This window comes from Emydura macquarii, unplaced genomic scaffold (genome assembly GCF_026122565.2).
Source record: "Emydura macquarii macquarii isolate MOO-44397 ecotype Brisbane River unplaced genomic scaffold, CSIRO-AGI_Emac_v2 contig_1253, whole genome shotgun sequence".
Classification (NCBI taxonomy): Eukaryota; Metazoa; Chordata; order Testudines; family Chelidae; genus Emydura; species Emydura macquarii.
The window spans coordinates 121504-142687 of NW_027131390.1; the positions used below are offsets into that span (position 1 = coordinate 121504).

Consider the following 21184-nt stretch of genomic DNA (forward strand, 5'->3'; position numbering starts at 1 on the left):
CAAGAGAAAGACAAAGGAAATTAAGTCCTCTATTTAGCAGGAAAGGAGAGCTAATAACATCAAAAAGGTGAAGGTGTTTAATGCCTATTTTACTTCAGTCTTCAATAAAAAGTGAAATGGTGACCAGATACTCAAAACACAATATTAACAAGGGGGAAGGAACTCAAGCCAAAACAGAGAAAGAACAGGTTTAAGAATATTTAGATAGATAGATACAAGTTGGCAGGGCCTGATGAAATTCACCATAGAGTAATTAAGTAACTAGATGAAGCAGTCTCAGAATTGATAGCAATTATCTTTGAGAACTCATGGAGGACAGGTGAGATCCCAGAGGACTGGCAAAGGACAAAATAAAATGGCGCACAAAGAGGACCCAGGGAATTACAGATCAGTCAGCCTAACTTTGATACCTGGAAAGGCACTGGAACAAATTATTAAACAATCAATCTGTAGGCACCTAAAGGATAATAGGGTTATAAGGAATAGACAGCACAGATTAGTCAAGAATACATCATGCCAAACCAACTGAATTTCCTTCTTTGACAGGCTTATTTGCCTCATAGATAGAGAAGGAATATACATCATATACCTTGATTTTCATAAGGCTTTTGACAGTTCCACGTGACATTCTGATAAGCAAAATGAAGTTACTATAAGGTGGGTTCACAAGTGGTTGAAAGACTAACCAAAGTAGTTATCTGTGTAACTGGGAGGGTATATCTAGTGGGGTCTTGCAGGTCAGTCCTCTCCTACCCAATATTTTTCATTAATTACTTGGTTAAGGAATGAAAAATATGCTTATAAAATCTGCAGATGACACCAAACTTGGAGGGGTTGCGAGTACTGTGGAAGATAGCATTAGAATTCAAACTGACTGTCAAATTAGAGCATGTCTGAATTTAATCTTGTTGATTTCAATGAGGTGCAAAGTAGTACCTCAAATGCACAACTACAAAGCAGAAAATAACTGACTAGGTGGCAGTACTGCTGAAAAAAATCTAAGGGTTATAGTGGATCAGAAGTTGAATCAGTCAATGTGATTCAGTTATGAAAAAGGCTAACATTCTAGGGCATATTAACATGAGTATTCTATATAAGACAGGAGGTAATTCTTCCGCCCTATTCGGAATTGGTGACGCCTCAGATGGAATACTGTGCCCAAATCTGGGCACTATCCTTTAGAAAAGATGTGGACAAAATGAAGAGAGCTCACAAGAGAGCAACAAGAAATGATAAAAAGTTTAGAAAACATGACTTATGAGGAAAGGTTGAAAAAACTTGGGCATGTTTAGTTTTGAAAAAAGGAGACTGAGTGGGACCTGATAACGTTAAGCACCGTTAGAAAAAGGACAGTGATTAATTGTCCTCCGTGTCTACTGAATCTAGGATAAATAGTAAAGGGCATAATTTTCAGCAAGAGAGATTTAGGTTAGATGGCAGGAAAAAAAAACTGTATAGCTAAAGGCTTCCCAGGGAAGTTGTGGTATTCCCTCACTGGAAGTTGGACAAACACCTGTCAAATGGTCTAGATTTACTTGGTTCTGCCTCAGCAACTTGAGGTCCCTTCCAGCCCTACTCATCTGATTGTATGAACACAAGTAATCTACAATGGAGCAGAAAAGTCTCAAATGAAGGCCTGAAAAAAGAAAACTAAACTAAACTAAAAACTAAATTTTTGGCAAATACCCTAAGTACTTGGTATTAATAAAAAACAGGTGAAAGCTTAAGATGTCACAAGAAGGATACCGACAAACTACTGAGTTTCTGCTCTTCGGAAAGCTCCCAGCTTGCATACCCAGAGCATGGGCTTCACTAAAATTGCAGTCTTTACACACAATGCTTGAAGAAAGAAAAGCTTTCTATATTATGAGTCCTAATACATGTTTGGTTAAGCATCAGATTAGCTGTTGAAGGGATGTTACATGCTTACCTGTCAAATATTCTTGCCTCCTTCAGAACATTCCCCAGATTGATGTAAGCATCCAAGAAGTTTGGGTCAAGTGTCACAGCCTGAAGGTATTTAAAAAGGTAACTTAGATGTTTTAAACATTACCACATACCATAAACAATATCCCAAGAATCCAAAAAGTTAGATTTTTTTATTGGATATAACCAAACTTGTGAAAAGATATTTAAAGGTTCCATTAAAATTTTTTTTAATAAAGTTAGGAAGATTAATGGTTAAGCATAAAACGCCAATATACAACAAAAAAACAATGAGAGTTCTGTGGCACTTTAAAGACTAAAATTTAATTTCTCCCCCCAAAAAACCCTCCAAAAACAGACTTCAAAGAGAAACTGCTGAGTTAGAAATGATCTGCAAACTTGACACATTCAAACTGGGTTTAAACAGATTTGGAATGGCTCTCTCATTACAAGAGGTAAATTCCTTTGCTCACCCATTCTCACCTCCTACTCAATGACTGTCATTAGACCTCAAGTACCTGGCTTTCATCCACCTCCCCCATTATTCTCTATGCACTTGTATATGTATATGATGATCCTATATTTCTCATTTCTACCTCTGCATCTGACAAAGTGAGCTGAGCCTCACGAAAGCTTATGCTGCTAAAATTAAATGTGTTAGTCTTTAAAGTGCCAGAGGACTCTGGGTGTTTTTGCTGTATACAGACTAACACGGCTACCCCTCTGGAACTAATATACAACATATTTCTGCTAGCTTTCTGGGGTGAATTTAGCACTTGTGAAAGGTACTGGATTGACAACAGTGATGACTGAATTCCTGTTTTTATCCACAGAACAAACAGGAAAAGTACAAGCTCCCCTAAATTGGCCTACCATCATATCAACTCTGACCTAGTTGTCTCCATGATCATGCAATCCCTCGCCTGTCAAAACTGATTCCAATAGATGGCAAGTGTGGCTGTTTTATGTGATAACATTAAAAAAAAAAATCTAATGACTTTCATCATATAGTATTCTTGACATTTGCAAGATCATATAGGGTCACTTCATCACACAGTGATGCTGAAGCACAGCTATTCTGCACCAGGGAGCAACAGACAACAGTTTATATGGTTTTAGAACTTGTAAGACTTAGTGGAAATCTTAGGAAAGTATTTAGGTAATCACTCATGCACATGTGTGTGAGAAACTCTTTCTATAAGGGACTGCCTTCCTCAATCCCACACTTGGCTTTACTCTGCTTTACCCCCAACCAATACAAGGCTATGATTTCCCTACCTGTTTTAGGAAACAGCTCTCCTTAACTTAGAGGGTTAAGAAATGCAATCCATATCCCTTGCCTGTGGCAAAATACTAAGCCAACTGCAATTATTTTTTTAGAAGCTATGGAGAAAGTCTGTATCAAGAGTAGAAAAGAGTAAATATTGCATTGATCTTAAGAGGCCATTCTAGCAAGTTAACACCTGATACATTATTTTACAAGGAACTGAAAGTATACTAATAAGTTAGAAGATACAAAATAAAGAATACAGATGTAACAGCCTACCAAACGCTTATCCAAAAGTCTAAAAACTTAAAAGGTCACTCATGATAACTACCACATAAAAATGGCTAAATGACAATAAACCAAGGATCACAAACAGTAACTATATCATGGAAAAAATTGTCTTGTAGGATATTAGCACTGGGTTTTGACCATGAAGGAATCTGAAGAGATGAACAGCACATTACATTATTAGATAACGCTAACTGAGAGGTGATGCACACTAGTGAAAGCAGGAATTATACATAAGAATCTAGAAGTAGAAACATGGGCAGGAAACAATGTTTAACATGCTGGAAAAATGAAATTACTACATCTGTTTGACGTTATTTTCCTAAGCTGCTTAATGGAAATACTTGGAAACAGCAAACTGAAGAAAACTACATCAACGGGAAATTGTACCAGCCAACATTATTTAAGAGTGCTCACATACTACCATGACGACTTTTTAGAAATGCACGTAATAAAGCAATTCTCACTGAAATTAGAGATGGAAAAAGGCTATTAAGCCACTTATCCCATCCTCTGTCAGAGCAGAATTTTTTCACTTTTGATACCTATGAAAATTCCCTATTACATCAATTCTAAAACACCACTCTACTGTCAACTGGGCAGCATTACATATGAATAAGTATTTCATGAGTTAAGCTGTGACTAGGTAACAATACACAACATTAGGTAGTAGTATATGCAGACCTGAGTACTTCTGCCAGCTAGAAAAGTGCTTATTTGCACGTATACAATTCATTGCTCTCTAGAATTAACTGAAGATCATGACAGGCTTAAATGTTACCTTTTCAAAATGATGAATGGCAAGCCAAATTTCTCCTTGAGCATTGAAAACACAGCCAAGATTACTCCATGCTACTGCAAAGTTTGGTTGAGTCTCAATTGCTTTCAAGTAACAGGCCTTGAAATAGTTAAAGAAGAAAGATATAGAGGAAGGGGAATATTTGTAAAAAGAAAAATGAGAAAAAAAGTAATCGTCAGTATTCCTTCTCTAACCATCCAAAAGTGATCCTGCAGTATAGGCTAGCTTGCGCCAAAACTAATGCGCTGTAAACAGCTCGCTGATCCTGCGCCAGCGCAAACCAAAACCCAAGTGCAAGCCCACCATTTTTCAGTTATGCTGATCTTTGGGTAAGAGACCATCAGAGACCAATTCACCTGAGGACTTGTCAGTCAGTACAGAACTGAAGATTTTTCTTCCAAATCATTTCTAATTCTGACTTGTCTGCCACATGTAGGAGTTATCAAAAAATTACTCCATAAAGCAACTGATTTCCCTTGGATGTAAAGCTCTTAAGAGTCAGGAACAATGTATACTATTTTAAAGTTCTCTGAAGATGTGGATATAAAATGTTTTAAAAGAACTAGATGCAAACTAAGGAAAGTGGCATAACCATTCTTGAAGACTTACCTGTCCTTTCCCGAGTCAGAAGTTACATGCAAGTTGTATTTTATTCTGCTATTTCTACTTATAACTCCTCCCTCTTGAATATATTTTAATTGAGTCACTTCAGCCTCAAAACCTCAAATAACAGAATTGCATGAAGGTTTAGGTCCCTGTAATGCAAGCGCAAGAAGTCGCTGGCGCATCCTAACAGCACGCTGCCACGCTATCGCTGCAAATTGCTGTGCTACATAGAACGCCCCAAGATAGAGTGAACGGCCAACCAGAATCATTAATCTACCAGACAGGCCCATGTAGAAACTTCCATGTTAGATCTGACATTAGATTAAATGCACTGCGACCCAATTTTATCTAAAAAGGGTATGGCATGGAGCTCAGGCAGCCACCCAATCAAAGATTAATCATCTAGTCAACCGTTCACAAGGGCTTAACCGCACGCAATGCGCGTTACCGCTGCGCAGCCTTTGCGCTACTGCAGGATCACAGCGCATCATCAGAAGAGCAGAACGCTGCAATCCAAACAAAGAAGAAAAAAGGAAAAAATGAACAACCAGAAGAGTTAGAAGCTTTTACTATAAACTATCTCCAATTATTTCTTATTTTTTTTACATCTTAATTTACTTTTACTTTATTTCTTTGAAAGAATTGTGGCTAGTAGTATAAAACATTCTCTTACATTACTTGCTTGTAAATAAAATATTTTAAGCTGTTTCTGAAGCCACAAGACAGAAGATTCAGGCATGGAGGCAAATGGTTTTGCTGTGGCAGTTACAAACCCGTTACCATATTTCTCATCATGTGACTTTTCGGTGCGTTCCTTGCTGGAAGAGGAGGAGGAGGTGTGTGTCTGCCCTAGATCCAGGCCTCGAGCTCCCTTCAGCGAGGCACCTTACGCATGGAATAGGAGGTTTCACCCACCTGAAACCTTCTAAATACAATATCAGTGGTGAAAAACCAAAAACAAGAGAGAAAATAAAACAAGATCATTAGTAAAAGTTCAACAAAGCAATTGAAATTCTTTGGATATGTCTAACATGGGAATGAGGACAATCTGTAACATAGGAGTCATGCAGAAGGGAGAGGGTTAATCAGGGCAATTGCATACAGCAGGGACTGTTTTTGGAAGAAAGGCTCTGAAACTTCTACACAGAAATTAAATTTTGGTTCAAACTGTAAGGAATTTGCTGGCTTGATCTTTCAAATGCACTGATAGCCAAAGAAATACATTGCAATTTACTCAAGATTATTTTTCTTGCTCCATGAGTTCTCACAAAAAACGGAATAACTTGAAACTAGGTGTCTCCAGAGCTCTGAAACAAAGAAGTCAGCAACCTACAGCAGGCGCAGTGTAATGGCCTATACCAGTCACACTAAAGCTGCAGTGAAGTGCAATTCATGTTAGCTGTCCACTTGGTGGGTTGAGAATCAAGCGTCTCGAAGACATTTATAAAATGGGTGAACTACTATTTCAGAATCCGTTCAGCTCAGATCTGACCAATTGTGAATTATGTTGGCCTAGAAAAGTATACATCCGAGTTGCCAGACAAAAATTATGAACAGTGCACTTTGAAGTGGCACTTCCCGTACCCCATAATAGATGATGCTGAAAGCAATATCCCACCCCAGATGGTGCTGCAGACAAACAGACAGCTACGCTATTCATACACTCCACTTGTTAGCATGCGCGTGGGGCTTGGAGTGACAGACTTGGAGTCCAAAGTCACTCTGGTTCTCCACACTCCTCACCCCGGCAGCGCGGACGCGTAAGGTGGCTTGTAACAAGACCATTTTGTTTTGCAATCCAAGTTTTAAATACGTCAAGAGCTTTAAAACCAATCTCGGTATTCGAATTCTCAGTTTGGGAAACACAGACTGCTAGAAGCCACCTTTCCACTTCAGCAAGTTTTCTTTCAATCAGTTCATTTCCCAAACAAACCAGCTTTGTCCTTCTGATGCTTTATTTTGGGGGAAGACATGGAAGCACTAGTTATTTAGGGGATGATGTACTGCATCTATAATCATTTACTAGCCTTTCTTCCACTATAAAGGTGAGGGAAAAGGTTAAAGAATAAAATCTTTAAAAGCCAATATCACAGAGTAACATTTGGATAAGGTTCTTCTCCACTTACAAGCTGCAAAGGACTTTAGAAGAGCAGCATTCAATAGCACCTGCATTGCACAGGGATCTCGAGCTAAATCACAGGCTCTCTGCTTGGCACCAGCAGGCAAGCCTCAGATTTGAAGGAATGTTATTTATTTCCAGATAAGATCATGGCAGAGGCCCTGCCCAAGACTTCAGAATGATATCAGATAGTCTATTTCAGTAGAAAGACTGAGTAAAGTTCCGTTTCTTGTTTTAAATGAACATTTAACATGGACGTGCCAGATCTTGCCCTGCAACTACTCTGGGGCAATTCAGTGCCTTCAGTTTTCAGCAGTTTCTCAGACAGTTTGTAGATCAACGCAGGTTTGAAGACTTGGTGAAAAGTTCAAGTTTTCAAAACATTGATGTTTAAATGTATTCTACTGAACACCTACCTTGGCTTCTTCCAAGCGACCCAGGGCTTTGAGCAGGTTCCCCAGGTCACTACGAACACAGTACAAGTCCTGAAAATCAAAATCATTTTGTCAGCAGCTGCACTTGGGAGTACAGAGACCTCAAAGTTCTTCAGAGAGATCTTGTGAAAGTGCTTAGACTTCTAACCCACTGGGTTTTTTTCTATTGTACCCCTCAGGACCATTTGTAACCAGCTAGATAAGGCATAATGGCGTCTCTAGACCTAAAATCTTTGTTGTCATGCATAATCAAACTGTTAAACAGTAATATGGTGACTCCCATAAAGAGAAGCACCCAAATAATCCAATTCACCATAATGGGAAAATGCAAGCAAAGAAAATAAGTTTTTAGGTCTCATTTTTGTTTGAGGGCCTCAATTCTTTTGATGAAGAGGTAGTGAAAATACTTTTGGGAGAAATCATCAAACTCTCTCTCAGTTCTCAAACCCATCACCCTAATTATAACCTTACAATGACCTGCGCTTTGTTCAGATTCTATTGTGATGGGATACTTAGTACCTAGACAGACTTCTTTTCCACTTTTGTCCATTTGATGGTTTCTATCCCATTTCACCTCCTTTGCTGTCCCTATATTATCATTTTATTACTTTCTTTTCTTACTGTAACTGGAGCAGGGAGTCAGAATTAAAGTATTACACTGGCAGCAAACAGGACCAGGAGAGGAAAGCACCTCCAGTGTCCGCTCCCCAGAAAGGTGCACATTTGTGTAAGAAAACAATAGTATAGTATTCCTGAACAGTGCACAAGCCTATAGTGTGCAGCAATGAGGAAAGTTAAACCTAATAATTATTTTAACTCATCAAATAAGTCAGATGCAAGTGTTTTGGTACTTTTTGATTTGTTAAGTGTTGTATGCAAGGGAATGTGGAGTGAAACATAGTTCTTGACCTTTGTTAGGCCTATCTTGTTCCAGTTTCCCCCTCACCTTTACCACTGTAAAGAATACTAAAGGAGAAAAGATTTATCCATGATACTGCAAAAGTGCTCTGTAAATGCTTGACCATTTGCTTGCAGGCAAACATGGCAAAACTGATACTGTAATTGCTGAAGGACCAGTATAAGGTTGGCAAGGTATTTACCAGAGGTGATTTTTACCAGGTAAAATCATGGTTTTTAATCACCCCAGGAAAAACTAGCTAGTCGCAGTATAAGGCATTTTCTATTTTAAAAACGGTTACTACACACCACATTACACTTAGTTTTAGTTATATATTCAAATTTTGGTTACACAAGGCAGTAGATGTGTAGATTAATTTACGGATGTACAAAAAATAAAACAGTGAGCATAATACTAATATATGTATTTATAATAATGAACATCAGAATGTCTATACATTTTAGTCCGATACTCTCTCAGGGAAGTTATACATAGGACTCATTTCAGTTTTCAATATTATTGAAACAAAAGTCAAAAATATTTGAGTATATGAAAAGGACAGTAATGCAGAGTTGCAGGTTTGAAGAATAAGCAATCAGAAGCATGCATAGCTGCAGACTACCAGTTCAGGTCTATTTAGCCACGCAGCATTCTATAGCAGAAGATCAACTTTGATGTAGAGGATTAACTGTGCCTACTCCTCAGTTTTGAAGGGCTGAATCCAAAGTTTGAAATGATTTTTCTACGCTTGCTGAACACAAATATTTTTTGCCGTTTCCTAGTTTTAACTAGTATTTACCAGCGCCCTGTCCTAAACCAATTTTTACCCAGGAAACTGACAACCCTGGACCAGTAGCTAATTAAAGCATTGTCTCACTGCAGTCACTAGGGCTCTGTAAAATATTTGGAGAGCACAGTGCAGACGAGAGGTCAGCTCAGGCCTAATTTAAAGCCTGACATGAACCTGAAGCAAGCACAAGCCAATGCGACACCTACCTGAGCATGTTGAGTGGTTTATAGAAATGACCCAAACTTGACCCTTCCCCCCCCAAAGATGTGTCAGCACAGCCTCCTCATCAATGGCCTGATAAGAATTTCCTGCTCCTTGGCCCACAGGGCTGACATAACAGCTGCCACAGCCTCATTGCACTGCGCATGATCTGGAGCAAGAAGTGCTGCATTCTTACTCCACAGCACAGGGAGATTGCCGTGGCCAGAAAGAGAGGAATCTGCAACTACTGCCATGCTGACCCCATGAGTGAGCTGTGACAGAGCCTACACCTGACCCGAATGAGTCAGCTCACATTCTGACCTGACCCAGAATCAACAACTGTACTCTGATCCTGTCAGGTTGCAAGGCTCTAGTGTAGACTAAACAGAAAATACTGAACAATCTAATATTCTGGCATTAGGTGTAAGACAAAGCCACTAAAGCAGATGATCCCATCCAAGGGAAAAACACTGAAATGTAAAATATTTTCTTTGCATTTTGTTAATCCATAGCATGGATTTATTAGTATAAAAATGTCAGGTTTATATTATGACATACGATTTAAAACATCAAAAAAAAGTTGCAAACGACAGTACAGCATTCCCCAATTCCACTTCCAGAGATCAATTTTTCCCTACTCTCCTCACAGAATTTTCCAGGCAAGTCCAAGGAATCAATAGCAAACAATCACCTATTAGAAAAATCTAAAATCATTCATAGATTCCAAAGTCATAAGGGATCACTGTGATCATTAAGTCTGACCTACTGTACAACACAGGCCACAAAATTTCTCTAGTGTTAGCGTATCTTTTAGAACATCATCCATCTTGATTTAAAGATCGTCAGAAATGGGGAATCTACCATAACCATTGATACACTATTTCGATGGTTACCCTCACTATTAAAAATGTATGCCTTATTCCCATTCTGAATTTCTTCAGCTTCCAGCCACTGGATCACATTTTACCTTTTATTGCTATACTGAAGACCCCATCATCAAGTATTTATTCCCTATGTAGATGCTTACACACTAAGGCTTGGTCTACACTACCAATTTATGTCAGTATAACTACATCACTCAGAGGTGTGGAGAAACACACCCGAGACCTAATTATACTAACCTAACCCCCCGAGTAGACAGCGTTATGTTGGCAGGAGAGCTTCTCTCATGGACATAGCTACTGCCTCTGGAGGAGGTGAATTAACTATGCCGACAGGAGAGCTCTCGTCCATCAGCGTAGAGCATCTTCCTTAAGTGCTACAGTGGCACAGCTGCACCTGCTGTAAGTGTAGACAAGCCCTAATCGAGCCATCCCTTAACCTTCTTTGTGAAGCTAAACAGTTTGCGCTCTTTGAGCCTATCACTATAAAACATGTTTTCTAATCCTTTATTCATTCTCATAACTCTGTGAACCCTCTCCAATTTATCAACATCCTTCTTGAACTGTGGACACTGGAATCGGACAAAGTACTGCAGCAGTGGTCACACCAGTGCCAAATACAGAGGTAAAATAACCTCTCTACCTCTATTTGATTCCCCTGTTTATGCACCTAAGGACTGAATTAGTCTTTTTGGCAACGGCACTGCCCTGGAGCTCATGTTCAGCTGATTGTCCACCATGACCCTCAAATCTTTTTCATACAGCCACTGCTTGGGAAATTCCCTTTATTAACCCAATTATACAGGTAAGTATATAACAAGCAGTCATAAAACATTCCCAAAAATATATTCTTTGCTTGTTGTCTGCAAAAAAGTTATGTCTTTTAAAAACTGAAAAGAATATTGGTTGTAAAGAATCTGACCACCAGAAACTCAGTCTGTGGTTAGGGTTCCACCATCATGCAAATCGAAGACTTCCCTATCTGTACTAAAGCAGCAGTGTGCTTGATGCTGGGATGTAACGGGGAGCTCTATGAATAGAATGTTACTTACAGGATTGTACTGAAGGGCAGAAACATAGGCCTGTACTGCCCCTTCCATATCACCTGCAGCTACCAGCGCAGCAGCCAGATTAATATATCCGTCAATGAAATCTGGTTTCAGGCGTAGCGCATGCCTATAATGCTCAATAGCTTCTTGCAGCTGCCCACGTTCCTTGTACACATTCCCTAGATTCGAGTAGGCTTCGGCCAGCAATGGATTCTGTTTAATAGCCAAAGTGCTGAAGTGAGCAGACCTGGAGAAAATTAGACAGGTTAACACAAAACACAACTTTGCCTTAAACTGGTAGGGTTTACAGGCAAGCCTGCAGCCACAATTACTGGTACAATCTCAAGTCAGTCAAATATATAAGCAACTAGCCAGCGTTACAGAACCATCCTGCAAGTTTTATCTGCCCAGACATAAAATCTACTAATCCAACTCCACAATATTTTACATGCTTGGTGAAGACTGATTGCTTGTCTAAGGTAAGTAGAATTTTGCTAAGCTTCTAGCCTAAACCCACACCTGACTGATCAAAAACACTGCAAGACTTCATACTTTTCGCCACTGGCACTCCTGATCAGCCTACAGCATACGTTTTCTCTGACTCTTCTCAATGAGAATATAACAGAAAGGGGTTGGTGTAGAAACTGTTTTTGTTCCCTAAACTTGGGAAACATTACTCTTGACCTAAGCCACATAAAATGATCGCAAGGCACTATCACGATGAGATGCTTGCAGCAATAATTCTGAACATACCATGTAATTAGTTAAACTCCCCAATGACTGGAATAGTTTGCAAGCTTTTAAACTTCTGAGGTGCAGCAGAAAAGTAAAATTAACAGAGGTAATAGTACACCACCGAGTCAACTGTGAGGCTAAGGTAGCTTCACTGAGGTTTATTACCGCAAAGAGGAACATATTTCCAGGATAAACAAGATGTGTTACAGCCTAACAGCTAGTGTCCAAGTGGCAGAAGAAACATTAAATAAAGTAGGTAAATGTCTTTGTGTGCACCTGGCACATACATCTGAGGCCAATTTGTCCATTTATCATTGAAATGTTATCCCTGTCACATGTTTAAGAAACTGTTTAGAGAAATGTGTGTCTTTATTCTTCAATTCAGTTACTCTGAGCACAAACTCAAAGCTCTGAGAGGACTTAACAAAAGCTAACACTCACGATTTTTGCATAAAGTGTCATTTCAATGGTTCCCACTCTGGTAGAGTGTGTGGTTTCACAGAGCATCTTTTACCAACATTGGATACAACCCTCTACAGAAAGCGGGGGAAGCCAAGAAGAGAGATCAAACACTACCTTGGAGCTGTTGGGTTATAATCTGGGATCCTATTCACCATAACCAAAGCCAAAAAGGGAAAAATCTACGGATAGTGCCCTGATCTCCTCTGTTGTCAAATAGTGACTCAAATATCAAAAACTAACCAGAATTATAACAAAGTTTCTCCTAGCTGCAAATGGCATTAATAGATTCTCTTTTCAGAGACAACTAACGATACGAAGAGTATAAATGAACGTTCCAAGTCTCCTACCTGTCCAGTCTGCGACACTGGAAGTGAATGGACGATAGTAATAAAAGCACGCCAGTGTTATCAGGCTCTTGTCTCCAAAGCTGCATGCAGTGTCTCTCTGCTGCTTCAAAGTCTCCTGCCTGATATTCACGATGAGCCAACTCCGCTAACCCTTGGAAGGAAAGCATACGTTTCGTTGGTTCTGGAGAATCACCAAAACATTTAGGGGGGAAAACAAAAAGTTAGAAAATGGAAACAAAAAGTTGTAAAAATATGGTGTATAAAATTAAAGGATGAAAATGCTTGAAACTACGTAAAGCACTACAGCGTCTGGCATTTTAAACTCCCAAATCCTCATTTCAACACACTTCTATGACATCCCTAGCATTAGTTTATATGTTTATTTTACAATGGTCCCTTTTCTCAATCAGGATTGGGAAATTAAATAAGAATTTATAGTCAATATATTGAAGGTTGATTATTTTCAGAAATAACCCTGCTTCCCTTTTCATAACACATACAAAGTTACCAATCTAAATAATATACTGTACAAACCATTGCATTTTTAAAACTAAGACACTTCACACAGATATTCTATTTGAAGGGACTTGCTGTAATATTGTATTTCCTGTTCTTAATACCAAATACCTTACTATGAAAGCAGGTTGAGTTTGCTTGCTTATTCTCCCTACCTGAAGCTAGATCCTGCTCATAATATTATAATCAGTTGCTCTAGAAAGTATTGGATGTGAAACATAGCAAGACGAGTAGAATTCTTAAAAATAAAGATAGCGGTTTCATGCAAAGAACAAGAAACAAAAGAAAGGAAACAGACTATGACTACATATGCAGACTTGTTTCAAATTATAACTTGTTTCAAAGTTTTCATATAGCGCCAGCAAGTCCTGAATGGGAAGAAGAGGGTGATGAAGAGTGTGAGAAAAGGGACAATTGCCCAGGGATCAGGCAATTTTAAAAAGGGGCCTGAGCCAGGAGTGGCAGGTTGAAAGCTTCCCCAGAAGGAAGCTGTCCCTCCTTTTTGGCCCTTGGCCCCAGCCCACAGTCCACCCCTGCTCTGCCCCTGGCCTCGCCCCGCCCCCGCATCCCTCCACACCAGGCCAGCTCCCCGCTTGCCCCCCCCCTTGTCCCCCTCCCCCACTGCTCATGTTCCCCACCACCACCTGTTGCTTGCTGCCTGAGGGAAGGGGGAGCAGTGAAGAGAGGAGGGGGATGGGACGGGGGGGCAAGTGGGCCAACGGGAGGGGGGGGGGGAAGACGGGGACTAGGCAGAAGTACAGGGATGATACTAAGCAGGGCTTGAAAAATCCATTCATCCCAGAGAACAGGAAAGTTGCCCTGACAAGTTCTGTCTGAACATTTTGTACCATCTATTGTTACTTGTAACATTGAAGTCTACTGTAAATGAAAGATCAAAGACTTCTATTTATGTTATTTTGCATGTTACCATACACTTGTGCAGCCATTTTCACACAAACATTTTCTACCATAAATACAGCTGAATCTTCTGTAATACTAGGGGACTCAAACAGATTTAATTTACCAGGGAAGCAGGAAGATACTACAGAAACCCCTGAAAGTCAGTTTCCCCAGCTTGTGAATATCTAACAAGTATCCTGCTTCCGGAAAAGTAGAAGTTATGAAGAAAGAAAGAAAAAAGTCAAGGGAATTAAGTGTAGCACCTGAAGCTATTGATTCAGTTTTTTAATTCACTAATTTCAAATTGATGGTATCCCTTCATGCTTTCATTTAAAAATTAAATCTTTCCAGTGCTAACTGATTGTAAAGAAACTCTCAGTTCATGTTTGGAAGGCTAACCCAAATCAGTGTTATCTTCCAAGGGAAGACAGCCAGCCCCAGTGTATCTCTGTTCATAGCTTTGACATGCTGCCCTGGGGTTGGAATTAGCAACACTCTGGTCACTTTCATAACTATGTATTCCTCAGGTGTTATCACAACTTGGGAAATCTCCTAAAAGAGACTGGCTCAAGTTATTTGCAGACAAGCCCAAAAAATAGGCTGAAAGAGTAAGTGGAGCACCAAATTTTCAGACCTAGTAGCCACAGGCTACAAAAACTGGACTCTTCTTGGAGAATCTAAGGACACCATTATTCCCAGGAACTTGATCTGGTGGAGAACAAGGAAGCTCACCAGAGGATTGCCTAGACCACACAGTTAGGTCCCAGTTTTCTATTGGTGCTACCTGATTCAGTTGGTGTTTGGTAATTCTTTTTTCAAACTCTGCTATTGAGTGATCGTCTACTGCTGGAGTTGCAAAGACAAGGAAAGCTAAAAGGAGGAAATCAATTGTTATCACTGCCCTTAAATCAAGATGGAAATGTTGAAGTGACATTTACAATCGTGAAACTAAAGGTAATCTGGTTGATTTGTTTGCTTTGATACTAATTCTCATTCCCTCAGTCTGCCAAGAAACAAATATGAAAGTTTCATGCTTAAAACTGTACTCCAGGCTACAGACCTGGAGGGTGACAGATAAAAGGAAGAGAATCAGAGATGTTTTACTTGTGTTCAAAACTTGGGAGAAAGACTATTAGTAAAATCCAGAAGATTGGTGAAATGCACCCTTCGATTTCCTTCATTTGCCAAATCTTCCAAAAATGAGCAACACCCCTACCTCCCTCCACCAACTAAGTTCAAGAGGACTAGTGCCAATCAACCACTCCTCTCTCAGTTAAGTTTTGGAGCTGATCTTATTTGCAAGTATTTGGGGGATACCCAGCTATCTCAGAATCCAAAATGAAATCACAGCCCTGCTCTTTAATACTGATATACAAGGGATACCTGTTTACCCAACAAATGCACAACCTTGCAGTTAATATCTACCTATAAAATTCATTTTAAGTCAAGCTCGTTCTGAAAGTAACAATTCTAGGTAAGCAGATTCCAACAGGGTTCTTCCTCAGGCACATACAGAACTCCCTAGCGGTTATTTATATAGTTTAGTATAAGTACACTAATTCAGGACTTTTCAAACTTTGTGAGAGACCTTAGCCAAGTATAATACGTGCTGACACAATAAGTTAATGTTTGTGAAGCGTGCTCATATACAGCAATAACCAGCATAGAAAATAAGAAAGATGTAACAAAAGACCCCAATAGCTAATTTTCTTGCAAAAGATTTGATCTTTTGCATTTGATCTCAACAACAGAGTTTTAAAAACACTCTCCTATTAAACTACCATGTATTTCAATGTACAAAATAAAGTTATTTGGTTCACTTCAGCACATACTCTTAAAAGTACAGAAAATGAACTGAAAAACTTAATTGAAACTAAGGGGATAAGGTAGGAAGAGGGATCCAGGCACTTCCCCAAGAAATACTTCTGGGCCCCATTTCATAAAGCCTTCATGCAAGTGCAAACTACATCATGGCTCTACAACGTATCCAAAACCGCACTCAGTAATGCTTTACAAGAAATTCAAGCTATGATGAAAACTGAAATATGAGGGGAAAAAGGCAAACGATGCAACTTAGGAAATAAAAACAAAAGTAAATAATAAGTGTGGACTGATGTGGCCCCACGAACTGCAGTTTATACTTTTTACCAGGAGTTGTTACAGACAGAACATAAATGAAATTCAGCGGGCCCAATGTGCGTGATCTGCAGGACTGGCGAGCCACCTTGTAGCTGCTGCGTGAAATATCTGGGGGCTGCATTCGTCTATGCACACTGGGTGAACCTCAGACACAGGCTTCTGGAAAATTCCACCTTTCAAATGGCATCATTTAGCATAAACGTCTCAGCCACCCGGGCAGAGCGAGGAAAGGCAACAGACAAAGACAGATGCAGGTAAAACACAAGAGCTGCTGCTCGCATCCGAGGTGATCCACACATCAACATGGCAGCAGCCGGAACACTTCCTCGGCAGCCTGCGCGCCTCCCCTGCAGAGACGGCAGGAGAACCTGCCCGCTGCTCGCACGCCGGCGGAGAACCGCAGAAAGGCCAACTCCGGAATTCGACTTCACTCCGCAGTAACAGTATCCGTGACCGAACCCGTCCCCACAGACGAGCCCAAGGACCAGCGGCAGCAGGGCGGCTGCCTGGGGAGCAGGACCCCGCTCCCGGATGGGGGAAGGGCGGGAGGCTCGCTCGCTCGCTCGGCGAGGAACTAGAAATACCGCGCGGGACCGGGACCGGCCCCCAGCTGCCCTCCAGGGACAGGACCGCACCCCACCCCGGCCGGGGCCCTCCGCGGACACAGGCCGGCGATCGCAGCTCTCCCGCATCACCACAGCTGAGGCGCGGCCTCACCCGCCCCGCAGGCCCCGGTACCTGTGCTGTCAGCCACGTTCCCCACGGAGGTCGCCATCGGGAGAGGCGCCGGGGCTCCGGCTGTGCGGGCGACCCTGGCCTCGGGCTGAAGCTCCCCAGGCGCGGAGAGGTCCCGTCCGGTCGCACGGACCGCGCAGCACCGCCTCTCCCCCGTCCGAGCTCCGCTCCACGCTAAGGCGGCGGCTCCAGAGTCCAGAAATGGCGGCACGGAGGCGGAGGAAAGGAAACCACCAGCCACACGACAGCCAGGGTAGGGCTCCGACCGGGCCTATTTCTTTCCAGAAAGTAGTCCTAAAAGGCAAAGGAATCCTAGGCGATATCGAATCCGATTGCGGGGGATGAATTTCGTCTGGAATTAATTTCCGCACTCGCCTCCCCCCGCTGGACTCCCTGATTAGAAAGCAGTTGAACCCTATAAAAAATGTACACTCATCTTCTCAGTATCCTTCCGCGTGAGACCATTGCGACAAACGAGCTCTCAACGCGCATGCGTCATTCGCTGCCACTTTCTCTCCCCAGCACATGACGCCCGCAGCCACATCCGGGACTGTGCGCGCGTCAGCAGAGGCGCGGCGTCTCCGGGAAGAGGCGACTACGGCAGCGGCGCCCAAGCCCCGCCCCCAGGCCACGCGGCCCGGCCCTAGCGCCCGCTCCCACCAGGAGCGACCCTCTGGCGGAGCCCAGGCGAGCTCGCACCACGGCCCGGGCGGGCGGGCGGGGCAGGGGAGAAAAGCGCTGCCTTGTCCCTGTCCCCGCCTCCCCCTCCCCCCAGAGCGGGCGCTGCGCGCAGGCTCGTGACTGGTGAGGTGAGGTGGTGGTGGTGTTTGTCTGTCTTCGTCCAGGGGCGCGGCTCAGCGCTCCACGCCCCCCGCTGGTGGTCGGGGACAGGAAGATGACGGCTCGCCGGCCCCACCCCCAGCCACGAGGGTCATTCGCACCGGCTCCGTTCCCTGCCCCGCAGGCAGCTTCTTCTAGTCCCCGTCTATCATATATCCCCCGCCAGGAGATGGCCTGGGCCTGAGAGGGGCACACAGCCTGCGGGGTGCAGGTCACACCATGAGCATCACACTGTCCTCCTGGTACACCTTTATTTCACATAACATGTACATTAAATAAACACAGGAACTTGCTCAGGACGTTTCTTTTAAGGTAAGTGAAAGGGTGAGAATTTAAATACAGGTCAGGAAATCCAACATTTATGATTCTGGGTGCATGTGTGGCCACCCCCATTTGTGGATATGTCCCTAAGGGGGATTTTTCCACGTATGACATAAGGATTTTAAAGGAAGCCAGTATGATTAGCATCACTGTGCTAAGTACTCAGACTACAGTAGCTAAGTGCACCAGATTTTACATTTCATTTTGAACATGATCTATTCTCCTCCCTTCTGTCCCGGAAGAGCACCAACATTATTACCAGGACAGGATGATTATGAACACACAAACAGACAAGGATCTGCTGTCACAAAATCTCAGGGACAGTAGAACAGAACATCATCCTATAATAAAATCATACATAAGGAATCCATCTGAATTTTGACTCTATTTAAGGATTAATCCAATGAACTACACCACAGAGGGACAGGCGGCTCTGTAGCATTCCTAGATGGTTCTATGCTTTCTCTTCATTTGATTAAGACAAGAATGTGAACTAACTCCCAGATATTTCAGAGCACAAGTAAAGCCCAGATAATTCCTTTGTAACTCCTGGATGAAGGCTTGGGTTAGCTTTTATGGATTCCAGGACAAATTCTAATTTGAGCAAGGAGCTTCAAAAGACCTGTTCTTCCTGTGAATTAAGATGTTCTAGGGCAGGTAAGCAGTACCAAAGAGACCTAGAAACCAGTTGTGGTAGAATTCCAGGGAATGCATTCATGGCTTGACTAATTTTTTCTGAATACTTGGGGTAAATTTCAAAAAATATAAAGGACCATGCCCTTCTCGTTAGTAAAGGGAAAGCAGCTGCTGTAGATGTTAAAAAAATCAAATTCACTCATTTTTGTAGAATATTTCTTCAATTACTTATTTCTTATAGAAATTCATGGGCTAGTTAACAATTATATCAAAGGTCACTGTAAAGCATTTAAACACCAGCCTAATATTTGTAAATAGTTTTCAGGGTATATCTGAAAAGAATGATGGAAAGTAAACCAGATTATAAACCTTTGCCTGGCTTCAGTAATTAGTGACCTGCACAGGAGTTCAGTAGGTTATCTTTGTCTAAATTTTGTCATTCACAATTCAGATAATAAGAAATGTTCTGTAACAAACAATTATTGAACTGTCCCTTAGTACAAAAGAGTATGAGGAAATTTCATTCATCTGAATCCAGACCACAGATGCTACATCCCTCATAACAGAGGGTATTTGGACAACTCATTCATCTGAGTCCAGGTCACTATCTCCTGCAATGGAGTGAAAATCCTCACTATCTTCCTCATCCTCTGAAAGATGAACTTGACTTAACACACTTGGCCCACAACGCTGTTCTTCCTCCTCCTCTTCAGAGATCTCATACCCTCCAATGCTGCTAAAACTGGTATCTCGTGTGTTGGATTTTGGATCTGGCTCCTCATAGCTGCCATAACTAAAAGAAAGAATGGAATCTCATTACACTAACATTTCAGATTACTTCTTTACATAAACAGTCTCTACTGAACCTCTTCTCAGAATAAAAAAAGAAAAAAGTCTGGTGACCTACTCAAAAGTGCCAGAACTTGGGTAGCTGAGAGATTCCTTTACAGCTAGCACTCCTATCCCATTCCCTACACTGCTATATTATTCTCAGTTTTGATTACCTGATATTACTGTCCTCCATAACATGAGAGGTCTCCCCACCATCTCCCTCATAGGACATCATACTCTCTTCATTATCCATGCCCATTCGTGTGTTCTCTTGAAGAACATGAGGTTGTTTGGGTCTCATTGCACTGGGCTCCACATCTGAATCACTGCCACTTTCACTCAGCTGGATAGCTGTACAACAAACAGAAGAAGGCCTGCTGATTAATTTGGACAGAGCTGTTATACCTGGTGGATTTATTTGCATCTTTTTGTAGTCTGTTGAAAGGGCAAATACTGGCTGGGTACAACTACTTTTCCCTTTTTCAAAAGCCATTTATCTTCCACATGGTATCTTATTTGCCATTCCTGCACTGAAATAATTACCTCTTCTTACTCATCCATTCCACCTTGTGTTCTATATCACCCAACCTACCTGTGCAGCTTCAATGGTCTTTCTCCAGTCCTTCGTAGCAAGATCCAACTTTGCACCTTTCCTATACAAATCTCATTTGAGCTTGCACTAGCTGCCCAGTCCTGCTCCACACATCCCTCAGCATCACATCTGAGCTCTAGGCCTCTCCTCTTCCAAGCTTCAGAGTTCCACCGTCTGAATCATGTGTGAACCCCCAAACTCTCATTCCTGCCCACACTTAGTATTTCTCTGCCACTCCATTGCATCTTAGTTTTGATCTAAATTCATCTGGTTCTTTTTTCCTTTTCTTGATATCTCCTTTGTAATTGCACCATAACCAGTGGTCTTTGTAACCAATATACAAGTATACAGTGTCCTGTATACCTACAATCAAAGACTGAAGTCTATGCTACTGTAATTGAAGAACATGGAAATTGGCTCGGTTTGGGAACAATTGATTCCTGCTCAATGCTGTGATTTAAAGACAGGACTCACATGAAAAGGGATTATCGCCTTCTTCATCACTCCCATCATCATCATCCTCTCCATCTGACATAAGCAAATCTTCATAAAGAACACTGGCCTGGGGCTGTTGTGCTGAGCCTTCATCTTCATCAGCAAGGTCACCATCCCCATCTTCAACTTCCTAAGTCACACAGAAAGGGAATGGCATAGGTCAAATGTCATACACAAAGCTGCTGCCATACCTAGCATATTGACATTACAGTCAGTCATTTATTTTTGTATTGACAATTTTATGACTACAGATAAGTGTCTGATTAGTCACTGCTGTGGATTCTGCTGTCATTCAGCATGCCAGACCCAGCAGACTTCCCCTGCACTGTGGAGTCTTCTATCATGAGGATGCAAGTGGACTACAGATGGGATTTCTG

The 21184-nt window shown here is 41.7% G+C and overlaps 2 protein-coding genes across 7 annotated transcripts in view; both read right to left on the bottom strand.

The window, feature by feature from the left end:
• The window catches only part of OGT (O-linked N-acetylglucosamine (GlcNAc) transferase), a 72284-nt gene extending 54986 nt beyond the window's left edge, over positions 1-17298 (bottom strand). The window contains exons 1-6 of one of the 2 annotated variants that reach the window (XM_067547925.1): positions 17096-17298; positions 12803-12953; positions 11262-11505; positions 7422-7490; positions 4263-4379; positions 1931-2010 (exon numbers count right to left, since the gene is read on the bottom strand). In XM_067547925.1, coding sequence (XP_067404026.1) covers positions 1931-2010; positions 4263-4379; positions 7422-7490; positions 11262-11505; positions 12803-12953; positions 17096-17132 — 698 coding nt within the window. In that variant the 5' untranslated portion in view covers positions 17133-17298. Of the gene's footprint in view, positions 1-1930; positions 2011-4262; positions 4380-7421; positions 7491-11261; positions 11506-12802; positions 12984-17095 lie in introns of both variants that reach the window. The other variant, XM_067547924.1, reaches the window with a different exon arrangement.
• A 727-nt stretch (positions 17299-18025) lies between these two features.
• TAF1 (TATA-box binding protein associated factor 1) overlaps positions 18026-21184 on the bottom strand; it is an 86735-nt gene continuing 83576 nt past the window's right edge. For all 5 annotated transcript variants that reach the window (XM_067547929.1, XM_067547927.1, XM_067547928.1 and 2 more), the window contains 3 exons: positions 20787-20937; positions 19894-20071; positions 18026-19682 (listed from right to left, as the gene is read on the bottom strand). In XM_067547929.1, coding sequence (XP_067404030.1) covers positions 19472-19682; positions 19894-20071; positions 20787-20937 — 540 coding nt within the window. In that variant the 3' untranslated portion in view covers positions 18026-19471. The remainder of the gene's footprint in view (positions 19683-19893; positions 20072-20786; positions 20938-21184) is intronic.